General features: G+C 42.9%; 1 protein-coding gene across 1 annotated transcript in view; it reads right to left on the bottom strand.

The window, feature by feature from the left end:
• UBE2D3 (ubiquitin conjugating enzyme E2 D3) overlaps nt 1-19,091 on the bottom strand; it is an 84,701-nt gene that overhangs the window by 55,145 nt on the left and 10,465 nt on the right. The window contains exon 2 of the mRNA XM_077278049.1: nt 1,908-1,971. Coding sequence (XP_077134164.1) covers nt 1,908-1,971 — 64 coding nt within the window. The remainder of the gene's footprint in view (nt 1-1,907; nt 1,972-19,091) is intronic.

Below are 19,091 nucleotides of genomic sequence, written 5' to 3' on the forward strand. Positions count from 1 at the left end.
TGGGACAAGATGACGTTTTCAGCGGTACCATGTTTATGTAAATCCGTCTTTTTGATTGCGTGTTATTCCACTTTTTGTTTAGCGGTATGATAAATAAAGCGTTGTTTTTTGCCTCTTTTGGTGTACACTGAAGGGGTTAACTAGTGGGACAGTTTTATAGGTCGGGTCGTTACGGACGCGGCGATACTAAATGTGTACTTTTATTGTTTTTAATTTAGATGAAGAAATTTATAGGAACAATATATAAATTTTTTTTGAATTTTTTGGGGGAATTTTTTTTTTTTTTTACACACATGTGAAATATATATATATATATACACATACATATACACACACATTTTTTTTTACACTATAACATTGCCCCAGGGGGGCATCATGTTATAGTGTAAGATCGCTGATCTGACAGTTTGCACAGCTCCTCCAGGCTTCCCGGCGCCTGCTCTGAGCAGGCGCTGTGAAGCCACCTCCCTGCAGGACCCAGCCCGCAAGGAGCCCCCTCCCTGCGCAATGCTATACCGCCGGAACACTGCGATCATGTTTGATCGCAGTGTGCTGGGGGTTATTGTGCCGGGGGCGGTCCATGACCGCTCCTGGCACATAGTGCCGGATGTCAGCTGCGATAGTCAGCTGACACCCGGCCGCGATCGGCCGCGCTCCCCCCGTGAGCGCAGCCGATCGCATATGACGTACTATCCCGTCGGTGGTCATACGGGCCCACCCCACCTCGACGGGATAGTACGTCTAATGTCAGAAAGGGGTTAAACACTGCGTTTTCCCTGCGGATTTACCGCGGTTTTTGTGCGGATTCTACTGCAGTTTTCCACCTGCGGTTTTCTATTATGGAGCAGGTGTAAAACCGCTGCGGAATCCGCACAAAGAATTGACATACTGCGGAAAATAAACCACGCGTTTCTTTCCGCAGCATGTGCACAGCGTTTTTTATTTTCCATAGGTTAACATGGTACTGTACACTGCATGGAAAACTGCAGATCTGCAGCGCCAAAAAACGCTGCAATTCCGCAGTACAAACCGCAACGTGTGAACATGGCCTAAGGAATATTCATTTGCTGCTCCCTGCCCACAGCTCTGCGCTGACAGGTGGGAGGGGAAGCAGCTAATGAATATTCACTTCACGTTAATCATCGGGACCAGTGGTTTCTCCAGAGCTGGATTCCTGCAGTGGGGACATGTTCCCGCCTCCTGTGAGTGCGATCAAACTTCGCTGCTGCCGCCCCCCCATATGTTACATTTGGACCATAAGATGCACTCACATTTTCCTCCCAAATTTGCAGAAAAAAAATAAGTGCGTCTTATGGTCCTGAAAAATATGGTAATATATGATATTCACTTTTTGTATTAAAGGACTGAAATTAACTTTTCGTTGATATTCTAATTTTGTGAGAAGCACCTGTATATCATTGAAAGCATCAGCTTGGGGGAATTAAGAAAAAAAAAAAAAAAATCGTCACAACCCCATAAAGTGAAAATTCGTTAAACTTCTGAATTTTTTTTTCACCATTTAAATGAAACAAACTATGCATGTCTGGCATCTCCATAATCATACTGACCTGGATAATCATACTGCCAGGTCATTTACCATAAAATATACGCTGTAAATAAAAAGCTCAACAACTGCTGAGTCAACTTTTTATTGCCATTCCCGCTTTCCAACACATCACGATAAAATTGATGGCGTCATTCAAAAGTACAACTCGTTCAGCAAAAAACAAGCCCCCATACAGCTATGTCGATGGGGACAGACAGACAGACCCCACTGGTCCTTAAGGAGTTAAGCCAGTAATTGGTAAAACATGCACACAAACCAATTTTGGAGGTTGGAAAACTTATGCATGGAAGTAACATGCAGGAATTATTCTGTAAAACCCATTCTGATAAGCATTACTTACTGTCATCTCCAACTGGACCTGCAGAACATTGTGCTGGAGGATCGCGGGCCAAATCATTCAGTTCCTGTTAAGATAAAAACATGCATGAGACTTAAAATCCAGGAAGTGACTAAATGTTAGGGGGGGGGGGGGAAGGCATATTTGTATGCAGCACATGATATTTATGGATTTCTTCAACCAAGTACCAGGGGTTCAAAAGGATTAGAGAATTGCTGCTGTAAGAGTAGGTTCACATTACTGTATAAAGTTACTCAGTTTCATCCAGAAAAATTTGACTTTTTTTTTATTTTTTTACAGCAGCAGCTATCAGATACAAGACAAGACCATTTCCATGTCACAGAATTGCAATGTACCATTCAAATTCTGATGCTCTACTGTGGCTCAATATGGCATCCATTTTTTGCACAAGCATAAACTTGAATGGTTGCGTCCCATCCGAATTTCAGATGATACTCATGCAGTGGAGGAGATGTGTATTCGCAGCCAATTATGCACGATCAGACACGGCCATTACACGGTACATAGCAGGGCTTTTTTTTTTTTTTTAAAAGCACATCCAATTTTAGATTAACATGGGCGGTGCAGAGTGCACCTGAGCAGTGTCCCTTCTTCAGGATGCCGGCGGCAGAAATGTGGCGTCGCCACACCCCGATGTCCACAGTGAGCAGAATGCATCAACGGTTTCCCTGCGGCCATCTTCCTGATATCCCGTCACTGTCTTTCTGGGCACGTCTATATCCCTGGTTTCAGGTCTGGATCAGCGGGGGTCGGTTGTGGTGGCCCTTTGCTGTTAGGGAGTACAGTATTTATCTGTAATATACTACTGTATTGTGCATGAATTTGAGCGGAGTACTCTGAAGCCACTCTTACACATTTAGTACATATTTCTATAGGTTCCACTATCACTGTAGCGCGGATCCAGTTGTTTTTACACTATCATTGTAATCAGTATAACAGGGCGACCTGACTCTGTAGGTTACTGTGCACCATCCTGTGACAGGTTCCCTTTAATCACTTTCACCTGAGCTGTCTCAGCTGACTTCTCCAGGTGGGATGGACGTGTGGCGAGAATGCCAGACAGTGTGCCTAATCAACGACTGTACTGAAAAGGGTCAGGGAAAGCAAGCAGAAGAGTCTTTACAAAGACTACCTTAAAGCAAAACTGTCACCAGGTTTGACCAATATGAGATAAGGCCATCACCTATCAGGCCTGACATACAGCATTCTAGAATGCTGCAATATGTCTCCAACCTGACCTGCAAGACAAGAAAAATACCATTTATTATACTCGTCTGCAGGGCCAAGGGGCATCACTTTTCTTGGTCTGGCACCTCCATTCTTGCGATACAGTCCTCCTTGCTTTGTGGGGATGACGCATCCCTACGCATTACGCTCATGCGCAGGCCTGTACTTTTCTGCCCTGACTAGCAGGACAGACACAGGGAAAGGTGAATGAGCCCACTCGCTTGCAGACTGCAGCATTTTACTCTGCTTTAGGCAGCACAGGAGCGCAATGCCGGGGCTCCTGTGTGGAAGACGTAGGGACACGTCATTAATACGAAGCAAGACGGCAACGCAAGAAGGAAGGCGCCGGACCAAAGGCACCCTCCTTGGATCAGAGCGAATCACAGGAGAGTATAATAAAAGGTCTTTGTCTTCCAGTTCGGTTGGGGTCAGATATAAAGCATTATAGAATGCTGTATGCCATGGACCGTCCGGCATGATGAGGCAGGATCACCTCAGGAGCAAGATAAGAGAATCTGAGGCAAAAAGAAAGCGAGCCGGGAGCAAGGCATCTACTGTCCTGACCACATCTAGCTACTTATGTCACGTACGTGGGCGAGCCTTCAGGGCCAGGCTTGGCCTCAGTCACCTCCAGACCCACAACCACAGATCCTCCTCTAAACCCCCTCAACTTCTGGTCATCTGATTACAAAGGATTAAATAATGGTGTAAATAATGGAAAAACACGATGCAGTTTCTCCCATTTTTTGTGCAGATTTTTTTTTATTTTCAATAGAATACTGAAAGTAATTTTTAAAATCTCATTTAAATTGTATGTTTTTTTATTTCAGCTGTGGTGCAGTTTCTTAAACGCAGCATGTCAATCCTTTTAGGATATGTGCACACGTTCAGGATTCTTTGCAGAATTTTCCTAACAAAACCGGACTTTCGACAAGAAATCCGATAGCGTATTTTTCCGTGTTTTTTATGCAGATTTTTCCTGAGCTTTCCACTACTGTTATATAGTGGCAAATCCTGAGATTTTCTGCAAAATTAATGAACATGCTGCGTTTTTTTTCCCTCAAATGTGCACAAAATTTGCAGATTTCATTCTAATAGGATGCTTAATGCAAGCTTTTTTTTTTTTTTTTTAGTGTTTTTGCAGCAGAAAACAGCTGATAAGATGTGAAAAAACCTGAACGTGTGCACATAGCCCAAGTGTTTTTACTACAGCTTTTTCACCCATAGAGCTTAAAATGGCTTAACCCCTTCATAACCCAGCCTATTTTGACCTTAGTGACCTGACCATTTTTTGCAATTCTGACCAGTGTCCCTTTATGAGGTAATAAGTCAGGAACGCTTCAACAGATCCTAGGGATTCTGAGACTTTTTTCGCGACATATTGGGCTTCATGTTAGTAGTAAATTTAGGTCGATAATTTTTGCGTTTATTTGTGGGGAAAAAAAAATTCAGAAATTTGGGTAAACTTTTGCAATTTTCAAATTTTGAATTTTTATTCTGCTAAACCAGAGTTATGTGACACAAAAAAGTTAACATTACCCACATGTCTACTTTACATCAGCACAATTTTGGAAAAAAATTTTTTTTTTTTTTTGCTAGGAAGTTATAAGGGTTAAAATTTGACCAGCTTTTTCATTTTCACAACAAAATCATTTTTTTGGGGGGACCACCTCACATTTGAAGTCAGTTTGAGGGGTCTATATGGCTGAAAATAACTGCACCCCTCAAGGTGCTCAAAACCACATTCAAGAAGTTTATTAACCCTTCAGGTGCTTCACAGCAGCAGAAGCAACATGGAAGGAAAAAATGAACATTTAACATTTTAGTCACAAAAATTATCTTTTAGCAACAATTTCTTTATTTTCCTAAGGGTAAAAGGAGAAAGTGGACCCGAAAGTTATTGTACAATTTGTCCTGAGTACGCCGATACCCCATATGTGGGGGGAAACCACTGTTTGGGCGCACGACAGGGCTCGGAAGGTAAGGAGCACCATTTGACTTTTTCAATGAAAAATCTTTAGTGGACACCATGTCGCATTTGGAGAGCCCCTGTGTGCCTAAATATTGGAGCTCCCCCACAAGTGACCCCATTTTGGAAACTTGACACCCCCAAGGAACCTATCTAGATGCATAGTGCGCACTTTGAACCCCCAGGTGCTTCACAAATTGATCTGTAAAAATGAAAAAGAACTTTTTTTTCCCCAAAATTTTTTTAGCCTCTTTTTTTCATTTTCGCATGGGAAACCGGATAAAATGGATCCTAAAATTTGTTGGGCAATTTCTCCTGAGTACACCGATACCTCACATGTGGTGGTACACCACTGTTTAGGCACACAGCAGGGCTCGGAAGGGAAGGAGCGCCATTTGACTTTGAATGAAAAAAATAGCTCCAATCGTTAGCGGACACCATGTCGCGTTTGGAGAGCCCCTGTGTGCCTAAACATTGGAGCTCCCCCACAAGTGACCCCATTTTGGAAACTAGACCTCCCAAGGAACTTATCTAGATGTGTGGTGAGAACTTTGAACCCCCAAGTGCTTCACAGAAGTTTATAATGCAGAGCCGTGAAAAAAAAAAATCATTTTTTTCCCACAAAAATAAGTTTTCAGCCCCCATTCTTTTTATTTTCCCAAGGGTAACAGGAAAAATTGCACAACTTTTGGGGTCTAATTTCTCCTGAGTACGCTTGTACCCCATATGTTTGGGTAAACCACTGTTTGGGCGCACGTCGGGGCTCAGAAGGGAGGGAGCACCATTTGACTTTTTGAACGCAAGATTGGCTGGAATCAGTGGCACCATGTCGCGTTTGGAGACCCATGATGTGCCTAAACAGTGGAAACCCCTCAATTCTAACTCCAACACTAACCCCAACACATCACTACCCTAATCCCAACTCTAGCCATAACCCTAATCACAACACAACCCTAATCACAACCCTAACCCCAACACACCCCTAATCCCAACACACCCCTAACCTTAACCCCATTTATGTTGTGGATTCGTGTGAGGATTTTTCCGCAGTTTTTGAAAAACCCGCAAGTAAAACGCACTGCGTTTTACTGCGGATTTCACCTTCAGATTCCTATTGAGGAACAGGTGTAAAACGCTGCGGAATCCGCACAAAGAATTGACATGCTGCGGAAAATACAACGCAGCGTTTCCACGCGGTATTTTCTGCACCATGGGCACAGCGGATTTCGTTATCCATAGGTTTACATGGCACTGTAAACGTGATGGAAAACTGCTACGAATCCGCAGCGGCCAATCTGCTGCGGATCTGCAGCTAAATCCGCACAGTGTGCACATAGCCCAATTCTAACCCTACTTGCAACCCCAACCCTAACCCTAGTGGAAAAATAAAAGTAAATATATTTTATTATTGTCCCTACCTATGGTGGTAGGGACAATAATAATTTTTATTATTTAATAATATTTTTATTTTGATCGCTGTGATAGAACCTACCACAGCCACAGCAATCAAAGTGTACCTGGAATGATTCTGCCGGCCGATTTGGCAGGCGCACTGCGCCCGCCATTTTGGAAGATGGCGGCGCCCATGGAGAAGACGGACGGACACTGGGAGGGACACCGGAGCTCGGTAAGTATGCGGGGGTGGGATCGGACTGCTGGGGGAGCGGACAGGAGGACAGCAGAAAACAGGACTGAGGACGGTGGCAGTGGATCGGTGGTGGCGGCAGATCGCGGTATCCAGCCATGGCCGATGATATTGCAGCATCGGCCATGGCTGGATTGTAATATTTCACCAACTTTCATTGGTGAAACATTACGATTGCTGATTGGAAGTGAAATGTCACTCAACAGCCAATCAGAGCGATCGTAGCCACGGGGGGGGGGGGGGGGGGGGGGGAGAAGTACCACTCCCCCTGTCCCTGCAGGTCGGGTGAAATTAGTTAACCCTTTCACCCGACCTGCAGTAGCACGATCCGACCATGATGCATACACTGCGTCAAAGGTCAGGAAGGGGTTAAAGGTGGTTTGTATGGTTCACACACTTGTATGGAGCGAGGCCATGCCCACAAATCGGGCTCTGGTCACGAGGAGTCTTATCGTATATACAGCTCTGGCAAAAATTAAGAGACCACAGCAGTTTTATAAAAATCAGCTTCTCTACATGTCTGACAGCCATTGCATTCCAGTGTCAGTTGAATTCCAACCAGAGTACACCTCATTCTACTTAATGTGCTTCCCGATTAGGTGATCACCTGAAACAACTTATTTAACGAAGAAAAAAAAACCCTGCTGTGGTGTTAACAATTCTCTTGTAATAGGACAAGGTGGATGGCAAAACAAGTGCTAGAAAAAAATCCCATAACCAGAGCGGGAAGCAGACGGCAAGGGACCTGAAGGACACCGGAATGTGAGTATGTACTTTTTTTTTTTTTTTTTTTTTTACGTTTACGCTGGTAACCAGGGTAAATATCGGGTTACTAAGCGCGGCCCTGCGCTTAGTAACCCGATGTTTACCCGGGACCTCGGCATCGTTGGTCGCTGGAGAGCGGTCTGTGTGACAGCTCCCCAGCAACCACACAACGACTTTCCAACGATCACGGCCAGGTCGTATCGCTGGTCGTGATCGTTGGAAAGTTGCAGAGTGTGACAGTACCCTAAAGCTCCTAATCTAGACTAGATGTTTACTAGGTGTGCGTCTTCCAAGCATCTCACAGCTGCTACTCAGAAGAGGAAGACTGTAAGAAGTATTATCCTTTCAACAAACTTTGCATCAGTTAACTGAGTACATGAGGAATAACAGTATTACTGACCACTATATCAGTTGTAAGACCTGGCAATAATTTTGTACAATTGTTTTTAGGAAATACAATTGTCATTTGGATTGTGAATGCAGAATTAAAAACCTGAGAATGTCAAAGAAGCGTCACATTAAATCAGCAGTATTTGAACATTTCACCATCACTCAAGATTGACAGACATAATGTTTTCTGTGTATGACAAATGATCCAGACAAAAACAAATGCTGTGAAGCCAAGATCAGTGCATATTCAGGCAAAGATAAAAATGCTCCTACCAGAGCTTCTAATCTAAAGAGACATTTACAGCGCAAAACCAGTGCCCAGCTCTTCCAGCCAAACAAAGGAGCCGAGAACTATGCAACCATCAGTTGCAAGATATTTTGTCAGTGACAAAGTTACTGTGACAATGACAGTAGATACATTTAAAAAAAAAAAACAGATCATAGAGCTTGTTGTAAAGGATAGTGTGCCTATTTCAGCTTTTATGTGTCTGAATGGGGAAATGGCCCGCAAGCTTGGTGTTTCTCTGGAGAGAGAGAGTGTATTAGAAAATTAGTAATCGAAGAAGCTTTTAAACAAAAGTAAGAACTTAAAAACTCTCAAGGGAAGCTTTCAGTTTCTTAAAATGGATGCCTGCACACGTCACAGAGTGAACTATTTTGCCATCAATGTCCGATTTGTTTGAGACAAAAATGAAATGGTTACCAAGACATTGGCAGTAAAAGACACCAAAGCTCATCACACCAGTGAGTTTCTCCAGGTCTTGGTGGAAAAGGTTCTGCAAGACTATGAACTTAAAAAAGAGCAAGTTCTTTCTGTCGTAACTGACAATGCTTCAAATATGATAAGTACTATTAAGCTAATGAATGAGAGTAATGGTGACCAGCAGCTAGAAGAACATTCTGGGCCCACAGACACAAATGTTTGAAATAGAGGAACACAGTATTGTAACTGAGGAGCAAACTGAAGTTGCTTCAGATGAACAGCAACATGATAGTTTAGATGATCTTGTTGAAACTGTGTCAATACGTTCTTTCATTCATCACATGCGCTGTGTTGTGTTGTGCATACGCTACAGCTGGCTATAAGAGACAGTCTGCAAGAAGGACATGCTGCTGCACTGATTGGCAAGGTGAGAAAATTGGCTACTGTTGCCAGAACCCCTAAAGTTGACTCAATTTTGAAGAGACGTGCTGGAAAAGCTGGGCAATTATTGATCAAGCCACACGATGGGGCAGTACTTACTTAATGATTCAGCGCTTGGTTGAACTGAAAACCTTTCTTGTAGACATGGCTAACCCTCAACTGACGGTAAATGAAAGTCAGTGGAATCAGGTGACTGAGCTGGAAAAATTGCTAGAGCACTCATTTACAGTGACTAAAAAATTACAAGCAGAGGACTTAACTCCAGGTATTTTAGAACCTGATGTTTCGCCTGTCCCAAAGAGGAGGGTTAATTGCAAGTGGCATTGCTACATCAATGAAACGGCGAGCGGAGCTACTATTACAAAATAACATTCTTTTGGCAGCTGTTTACGTAGACCCAATGCATCGGATTCTTCTAGATGATCAACAGCCAACTAAAGGAAAAGAAGCTCTGTTTGAAATAGCAGTAAGGATGAAAGGGTTGCAGAACAGTCAGGAGGAACAAGAAGAATTTGGTCGTCCTGCCACATCTTCACCCTCATCAACTGATGAAGAATTTAATTCCGAAAAATATTTGCATCACAAGGACCGTGCAAAGCGTTCCCGCATAGAAGAGTCATCCCCATCAAAGAACACAGCCAGTACATTTCAGCAGAATTTTTCATGTGCACTAAAAGAAATTGAGAAATTTGACCGTTCATCAAAAATAACAGTGCAACAAGCGATTCCTCTGTATCCTGACATTGTCAGAGATGTTGCCCGAGTGGTTACTGCTTTGCCACCAACCCTTAGTGTAGAGAGGTTGTTCTCTGCTCTCAAAATAATTAGATCAGATTTGAGGGCATCCAAGAAGGAGGATCTGACAGAGGCAATACTTTGAGAACAAACTTATAGATTTCTTCTTATTAACTGCATAAGTTTTTATTGCATATTTACTTACAAGAGTTTATAAAAGTTTATAAAAGTTATTTGCTATATTCTAATTGTATTCTAATAAATATAGTTTTTGCTCTAAGTGGTCTCATTACTTATATGATGGTGAGAAACTGAATAAGCACGATGTTAATATTTTACAACAGTGAATTTATTGTTACGAATTGGCCATTTATTTAGGAGTCGGAGCCGGAGTCAGAACCTGATAAAATCTAGGAGTCGGAGTCGCAACTGTGGCTTACCGACTCCACAGCCCTGCTGCACAGATACCCAACTTGTACTTTTTTTCTTTTTAACCCCTTTCCAACGTTGAGCATAACGTCTGACAGTAGCATTTAACTAGTTAATAGTGGCAGGTGGATCGCAATTCCACCTACCGCTATTGCTGGCATATGTCAGCTGTACAAAACACCAACACCAAAGATAGACACTAGGCCCAAGGATATGAAAATATACAATCTTTATTATTAACACATCTAAAAACATATATCAAATATATAAAATAGGGGAGCAAGAAAAGTGCAGGAACAACCGGCAGGTATGGCTGAGAAAGTGGCAAAAGAGATATATATATATATATATATATATATATATATATATATATATATATATATATATATATATATATATATATATATATATATATATATATATATATATATATATATATATATATAGTGATCTTCCAATCATCCACTTTTAAATGGATGTACACACCTGTGGAAAAATTATGCAAATATAGCTGAGAGTACACCCAATGCAGTGGCTGTCTATGATGACGCACCATAAATATAAAAATGTAAAACATGTATATCAAAACATAATTTTAGTAAAAACCATAAATGTGCAAAATCACAAAAAATAAATGCATTATAGCATAGGGTGCAAAGTCACCAGCAGCCGCAGCATCACGGAACACCGCCCTGCAATCACAAAACATTCACAATACATACAATGGAAAGACCAGTTACCAAATGTAGACCACCAGCCAGGGACCCACGACACCCGACGCGCGTTTCGCTAAGGAAAGCTTCGTCCAGGGGTAAACAAAACAGCTGACATGTCCCGGCTTGATGCAGGCTTACCGCCGGAGCCCGCATCAAAGCGGGGGGGGGGGGGGGGGATCTGTACTCGGACGTACTCTCTCGGTCCGAGGTCAAAAAGGGGTTAAAGTAGGTGCCATTCCATTCACAAAGGGAACGTGGCACACCAGTTATTGCAATCATCAAGGATCCAAGCATTTCTGAACAAAATGGCATACAATGTTAATTCTGTTAAATCTAGGTATGGGTGTTACAAATATTTTTTAAAGTATGTACACATGTTAAGTACTTGGTGCAGAAATTTTTGCACCATTTCTACATCTCTTGGCAGGAAAAAACAGCTCAAAATAGGTGCGTTTTTGCAGATCCCCCCCCCCCCCCCCCCATTAGTACTGGTGATTAGGGTTGAGCGAAACGGGTCGGCAATTTTCAGAAGTCGCCGACTTTTGGCAAAGTCGGGTTTCATGTAACCCGACCCCTGTGTGGGGTCGGCCATGAAGTCGGCGATCTTCTGAATCTGGAATCGGAATTCCGATACCGATTCCCGATATGTTTAAGATATCGGGAATTGGTATCGGAATTCAGATTTAAGTGTAAAATAAAGAATTAAAATAAAAAATATCGCTATACTTACCCTCTGACGGGCCCTGGTACTAACCGGGAACCTTCCTTCCTTAGAATCAGCCTTCCAGGACGTCGCGGCTTGTGATTGGTCGCGCGGCCGCCCATGTGACCGCTCGCGCGGCCAATCACAAGCCGTGACGTCACCGAAGGTCCTGGAAGGGCTGATTCTTAGGAAGGAAGGCTGCCGGAACAAAGCCGAGGGTGAGTATATTCCTATTAGGTATATACTCACCCTCGGACACGCCCTGCTTCTTTCCGGCAGCCTTCCTTCATAAGAATCAGCCCTTCCAGGACCTTCGGTGACGTCACAGTGACGTCGCGGCTTGTGATTGGTCGCGCGAGCGGTCACATGGGCGGCCGCGCGACCAATCACAAGCCGCGACGTCACCGCGAGGTCCTGGAAGGCTGATTCTAAGGAAGGAAGGTTCCCAGTTAGTACCAGGGCCCGTCAGATGGTAAGTATAGCGATATTTTTTATTTTAATTCTTTATTTTACACTTAAATATGGATCCCAGGGCCTGAAGGAGAGTTTCCGCTCCTTCAGACCCTGGGAACCATTGGAAACCCAATGCACTGCATTGGGTTTCGTGTTTCGGCCGACCCCGACTTTTTTATAGGATCGGCCGATTTTACTCGACCCGACTTTTGAAAAAGTCGGGTTTCGTGAAACCCGACCCGATCCTATAAAAGTAAAGGTCGCTCAACCCTACTGGTGATATCTGCAGCAAAAACACTGAATTGTTGAATTGACAGATGAGCTTTAGCTGCATTTTTGATGTTGCAGAATTTTAGCACCACTATTTAATATAGGTTACTTGCTGGTTTTTAACATGCGTTTATCCCTTTTTGACTGCGTTTTTTTGCCTCGTGTCATGTTTTAAATAAAGCCACTATTTTTAGACTTCCAGGTTTTTCTGCATTGACAAAAAACTTTGACATACTTAGGTGCGGATTTTGTCAGCGGAAATACACTAAATCCATGCAAACGTCTATGGGGAAATTCTGCATAGAAAACTCAACGTACCCGCAAGAGAAATGGACGTGCTGCGGATTTGAAACACACAGCTCAGCTGAGTAGCAGAGTGGGAATGAGACTTCTATAACTCTCGTCCCCTTTGCTAGAAGTGTTTGACGCAGCAAATACAGTTACGGTAAGTCCATATATATTTTGGACAGAGACAACATTAAGCTCACAAAACGTATATCTCCAACAAGGGAAAAGACAAGTCTTACAAAACAAAAAAAAACCCTGTAAAATTGTATACTTTATTAAATAACAAACAAAAAGAAAATATATTATACCCCCCAAAAAAATTATATAGCCTAAGTAACAACAAAGTCAAACACTAATTGAGCCTTATTTTTGGACAACTCCACACTGCCACGCTATCATTTAGTCTCTCCTGATGAACCCATTTTGGCGGAAACGCGTCGAGAGTTTTGGTCTTCAGCTATCTAAGGAGTCACTATCTGGACCCATAACCACTCGTATATCATGAATACAGCAGATGAGTATATGATTATATCTTCTCTTTGATTGCATTATTTGCACTTATTGGTTGGCTGCGTTCAGTGGATGTGTAGTGACACATGTGACACATTCAGAGATGCTTTGTGGCGCTTATTTTTGTATATGTCATGGTCAAACATATTTGGATTTAGTGGTATCAGCCAGTACAGAATGACTTATTTGCGTCCTGGTACTGTACTTGTTGAGGGTACCATTATGCTGCAATGAGCTTCGATTGATGCAGGAAAAAATTAAAAGTGCATAGAGAAACGACATGTGCCGCCCAATCTGTGGGTAGCATACATCAGGCACTAGCTCTATGAACTCAGGTATGTTTAACTGTGAAATGCCACTTTGATAGTCACAGGCGACGGAGCGCACAAATTAGACAAGTAGGACAGACGGGTCCACAGCCTAAGGGTGCGTGTCCGGATTGACGGCGCTTTGGACGGAGAGGAAACCGCCTCCACCCAAAGTGCTGCCCCCTTCTGTACGCACGGTGATTCCAGATATGTTCATTGCACACATACGAAATCGCCGCACCCTATACATAGACTGCTATTTACATTGCAGAGACGGAGCATCGCCGCAAGGATAACAGACATGCTGCAGTCTAAAAAGACGCGCTGCATGTCCGGAAACGCAGGGCCGCAGGATGCATATTTGCACGCATAGTGGAGACGGGATTTCATAAAATCCCTTCACTATGCTGTAACATCTGGACGCTGCGGGTTAAATGCCGCGGTTGTACACAGCGTTCAATCTGCAGCTAATCCGGATGTAATCCGGCCCGTGGACACATACCCTAAGTGTTCGTATAGCAGTGGCGCTTCACACAAACATACCTGGCTGCATTCATACAGCCAGTAACTAACACATACTGCCCACAGACTGGGTAACATGCATTAGGTTCTTTTTAACCCCTTCATGACCTTGGGATATTCCGTTTTTCCGTGTTCGTTTTTCACTCCCCTCCTTCCCAGAGCCATAACTTTTTATTTTTCTGTCAATATGGCAATGTGAGGGCTTATTTTTTGCAGGACGAGTTGTACTTTTGAACGACATCATTGGTTTTACCATGACCTGTATTAGAAAATGGGAAAAAAAATTCCAAGTGCGGTGAAATTGCAAAAAAAGTGCAATCCCATGCGTGTTTTTTGTTTGGCTTTTTTGCTAGGTTTACTAAATGCTAAAACTGACCTGCCATTATGATTCTCCAGGTCAGTACGAGTTCATAGACACCAAACATGTCTAGGTAATTTTTGTTATCTAAGTGGTGAAAAAAAATAAATAAAATTGTGCCATTTTCCGATACCCGTAGAGTCTCCAATTTTCGTGATCTGGGGTCGGGTGAGGGCTTATTTTTTGCATGCCAAGCTGACGTTTTTAGTGATACCATTTTGGTGCAGATACGTTCTTTTGATTGCCCATTATTGCATTTTAATGCAATGTCGCAGCGACAAAAATACGTAATTTTGGCGGTTCAAATTTTTTTTCTAGCGATCAGGTTAATCTTTTTTATTGATAGATCGGGCGATTCTGAACGTGGCGATACCAAATATGTATATTTGATTTTATTTTTATTTTGAATGGGGCGAAAGGGGGGTGATAAAAACGTTTTTTTTTAGTCATTTCATATTTTTTCAAACTTTTTTTTTTTACTTTTGCCATGCTTCAATAGCTCCCATGTAAGGCTAGAAGCTGGCACAACTCGATTGGCTCAGCTACATAGGAGCGATCATCAGATCGCTCCTATGCAGCTGAATTACAGGCTTGCTATGAGCGCCGACCACAGGGTGGCGCTCACAGCAAACCGGCATCAGTAACCATAGAGGTCTCAAGGACCTCTATGGTTACTATCCTGACGCATCGCTGACCCCCGATCATGTGATGGGGTCGGCGATGTGCGCATTTCCAGCCTGGGCGACCAGAAGCAGTAGTTAGATGCCACTGTCAGCATTTGACAGCGGCATATAACTAGTTAATAGCAGCAGGTGGATCGCGATTTCACACACCGCTATTGCGGGCACCTGTCAGCTGTTGAAAACAGCTGATATGTCGCGGCTTTGATGTGGGCTCACCGCCGGAGCCCACATCAAAGCAGGGGATCTGACTTAGGACGTACTATCCCATCCAAGGTCAGAAAGGGGTTAACCCCTTCACCCCCAAGGGTGGTTTGCACGTTAATGACTGGGCCAATTTTTACAATTCTGACCACTGTCCCTTTATGAGGTTATAACTCTGGAACGCTTCAACGGATCTTGGCGATTCAGACATTGTTTTCTCGTGACATATTGTACTTCATGATAGTGGTAAAATTTCTTCGATATAATTTGCGTTTATTTGTGAAAAAAACGAATATTTGGCGAAAATTTTGAAAACTTCGCAATTTTCCAACTTTGAATTTTTATGCCCTTAAATCACAGACATATGTCACGCAAAATACTTAATAAGAACATTTCCCACATGTCTACTTTACATCAGCACAATTTTGGAACCAAAATTTTTTTTTTCTGACGGAGTTAAGGGTTAAAAGTTGACCAGCAATTTCTCATTTTTACAACACCATTTTTTTTTTTAGGGACCACATCTCATTTGAAGTCATTTTGAGGGGTCTATATGATAGAAAATACCCAAGTGTGACACCATTCTAAAAACTGCACCCCTCAAGGTACGCTGATACCCCATATGTGGGGGTAAACCACTGTTTGGGCGCATGGCAGAGCTCGGAAGGAAAGGAGCGCCATTTGACTTTTCAATGCAAAATTGACTGGAATTGAGATGGGACGCCATGTTGCATTTGGAGAGCCCCTGATGTGCCTAAACATTGAAACCCCCCACAAGTGACACCATTTTGGAAAGTAGACCCCCTAAGGATCTTATCTAGATGTGTGGTGAGCACTTTGACCCAACAAGTGCTTCACAGAAGTTTATAATGCAGAGTCGTAAAAATAAAAAATCATATTTTTTCACAAAAATGATCTTTTTGCCCCCAATTTTTTATTTTCCCAAGGGTAAGAGAAGAAATTGGACCCGAAAAATTGTTGTGCAATTTGTCCCGAGTACGACGATACCCCATATGTGGGGGTAAACCACTGTTTGGGCGCATAGCAGAGCTCGGAAGGGAAGGAGCGCTATTTTACTTTTCAATGCAAAATTGACTGGAATTAAGATGGGATGCCATGTTGCGTTTGGAGAGCCCCTGATGTGCCTAAACATTAAAAACCCCCACAAGTGACACCATTTTGGAAAGTAGACCCCCAAAGGAACTTATCTAGATGTGTTTTGATAGCTTTGAACCCCCAAGTGTTTCACTACAGTTTATAACGCAGAGCCGTGAAAATAAAAATTCTTTTTTTCTCACAAAAATGATTTTTAGCCCCCAGTTTTGTATTTTCACAAGGGTATCAGGATAAATTGGACCCCAAAAGTTGTTGTCCAATTTGTCCTGAGTACGCTGATACCCCATATGTGGGGGGGCACTGTTTGGGCGCATGACAGAGCTCGGAAGGGAAGGAGCGCCATTTGGAATGCAGACTTAAATGGATTGGTCTGCAGGCGTCACGTTGCATTTGCAGAGCCCCTGATGTACCCAAACAGTATAAACCCCCCACAAGTGACCCCATATTGGAAACTAGACCCCCCAAGGAACTTATCTAGATGTGTTGTGAGAACTTTGAACCCCCAAGTGTTTCACTACAGTTTATAACGCAGAGCCGTGAAAATAAAAAATATTTTTTTCCCCACAAAACTTATTTTTTGGCCCCCAGTTTTGTATTTTCCCAAGGGTAGCAGGAGAACTTGGACCCCAAAAGATGATGTCCAATTTGTCCTGAGTACGCTGATACCCCATATGTTGGGGTAAACCCCTGTTTGGGCACACGGGAGAGCTCTGAAGGGAAGGAGCACTGTTTTCCTTTTTCAACGCAGAATTGGCTGGAATTCAGATCGGATGCCATGTCCCGTTTGGAGAGCCCCTGATGTGCCTAAACAGTGGAAACCTCCAATTATAACTGAAACCCTAATCCAAACACACCCCTTACCCTAATCCCAACAGTAACCCTAACCACTCCTCTAACCCAGACACACCCAACCCTATTCCCAACCGTAAATGTAATCCAAACCCTAACCCTATCTTTAGCCCCAACCCTAACTGTAGCCATAACCCTAGCCCCAGCCCCAACCCCAGCCCCAACTCTAATGGGAAAATGGAAATAAATACATTTTTTAATTTTTCCCTAACTAAGGGGGTGATGAAGGGGGGTTTGATTTACTTTTATAGCGGGTTTTTTAGCGGATTTTTATGATTGGCAGCCGTCACACACTGAAAGACGCTTTTCATTGCAAAAAATATTTTTTGCGTTACCACATTTTGAGAGCTGTAATTTTTCCATATTTGAGTCCACAGAGTCATGTGAGATCTTGTTTTTTGTGGGACGAGTTGACGTTTTTATTGGTAACATTTTCGGACACGTGACATTTTTTGATCACTTTTTATTCCGATTTTTGTGAGGCAGAGTGATCAAAAACCAGCTATTCATGAATTTCTTTTGGGGGAGGCGTTTATACCGTTCCGCGTTTGTTAAAATTGATAAAGCAGTTTTATTCGTCGGGTCAGTACGATTACAGCGATATCTCATTTATATCATTTTTTTTATGTTTTGGCGCTTTTATACGATAAAAACTATTTTATAGAAAAAATAATTATTTTGGTATCGCTTTATTCTCAGGACTATAACTTTTTTATTTTTTTGCTGATGATGCTGTATGGCGGCTCGTTTTTTGCGGGACAAGATGACGTTTTCAGCGGTACCATGATTATTTATATCAGTCTTTTTGATCGCGTGTTATTCCACTTTTTGTTCGGCGGTATGATAATAAAGCGTTGTTTTTTGCCTCGTTTTTTTTTTTTTCTTACGGTGTTTACTGAAGGGGTTAACTAGTGGGGCAGTTTTATAGGTTGGGTCGTTACGGACGCGGCGATACTAAATATGTGTACTTTTATTGTTTTTTTTATTTTATTTAGCAAAAGAAATGTATTTATGGGAATAATATTTTTTTTTTTTTCTTTATTTAGGATATTTTTTTTATTTATTTTTTTACACATATGGGGAATTTTTTTTTTAACTTTTTTACTTTGTCCCAGGGGGGGACATCACAGATCATTGATCTGGCAGTGTGCACAGCACTCTGCCAGATCTGCGATCTGCTGTGCAGGGCTGCAGGCTTACCAGCGCCTGCTCTGAGCAGGCACTCGGTAAGCCACCTCCCTCCCTGCAGGACCCGGATGCCGCGGCCATCTTGGATCCGGGACCTGCGGCGAGGAGGGAGGTAGGAGACCCTCGGAGCAACGCGATCACATCGCGTTGCTCCGGGGGTCTCAGGGAAGCCCGCAGGGCATGTTTGATCGCGGTGTGCCGGGGGCGGTCCGTGACCGCTCCTGGCACATAGTGCCGGATGTCAGCTGCGATATGCAGCTGACACCCGGCCGCGATCGGCCGCGCTCCCCCCGTGAGCGCGGCCGATCGCGTATGACGTACTATCCCGTCGGTGGTCATACGGGCCCACCCCACCTCGACGGGATAGTACGTCAGATGTCAGGAAGGGGTTAAAGGGAATCTGTCACGTTATTTTTTTATTTTAGTAGGATACTAATGGTATCCTGAATAGCTTGGGTAGCCCATTCAAAATTTAACATTCTTTGCTGTAGCATCTGTTTTCCTTGCTGTAAGCACTGGAAAATTCACATGCTGGATAAGCAAGCATATGTAAATCCAAATTGAACATGCACTGCTTCCCATGCCCATAGTGCCACCAATCACTCTACACAGATATCTATGATAGAAAAATAACAGTATGGAATACCCAACATGTGCAGATCCAAGGGAGGCATGTGAAAGATTTTTACCATCATTT

The sequence above is a fragment of the Ranitomeya variabilis genome, chromosome 1 (genome assembly GCF_051348905.1).
Source record: "Ranitomeya variabilis isolate aRanVar5 chromosome 1, aRanVar5.hap1, whole genome shotgun sequence".
Taxonomy (NCBI): Eukaryota; Metazoa; Chordata; class Amphibia; order Anura; family Dendrobatidae; genus Ranitomeya; species Ranitomeya variabilis.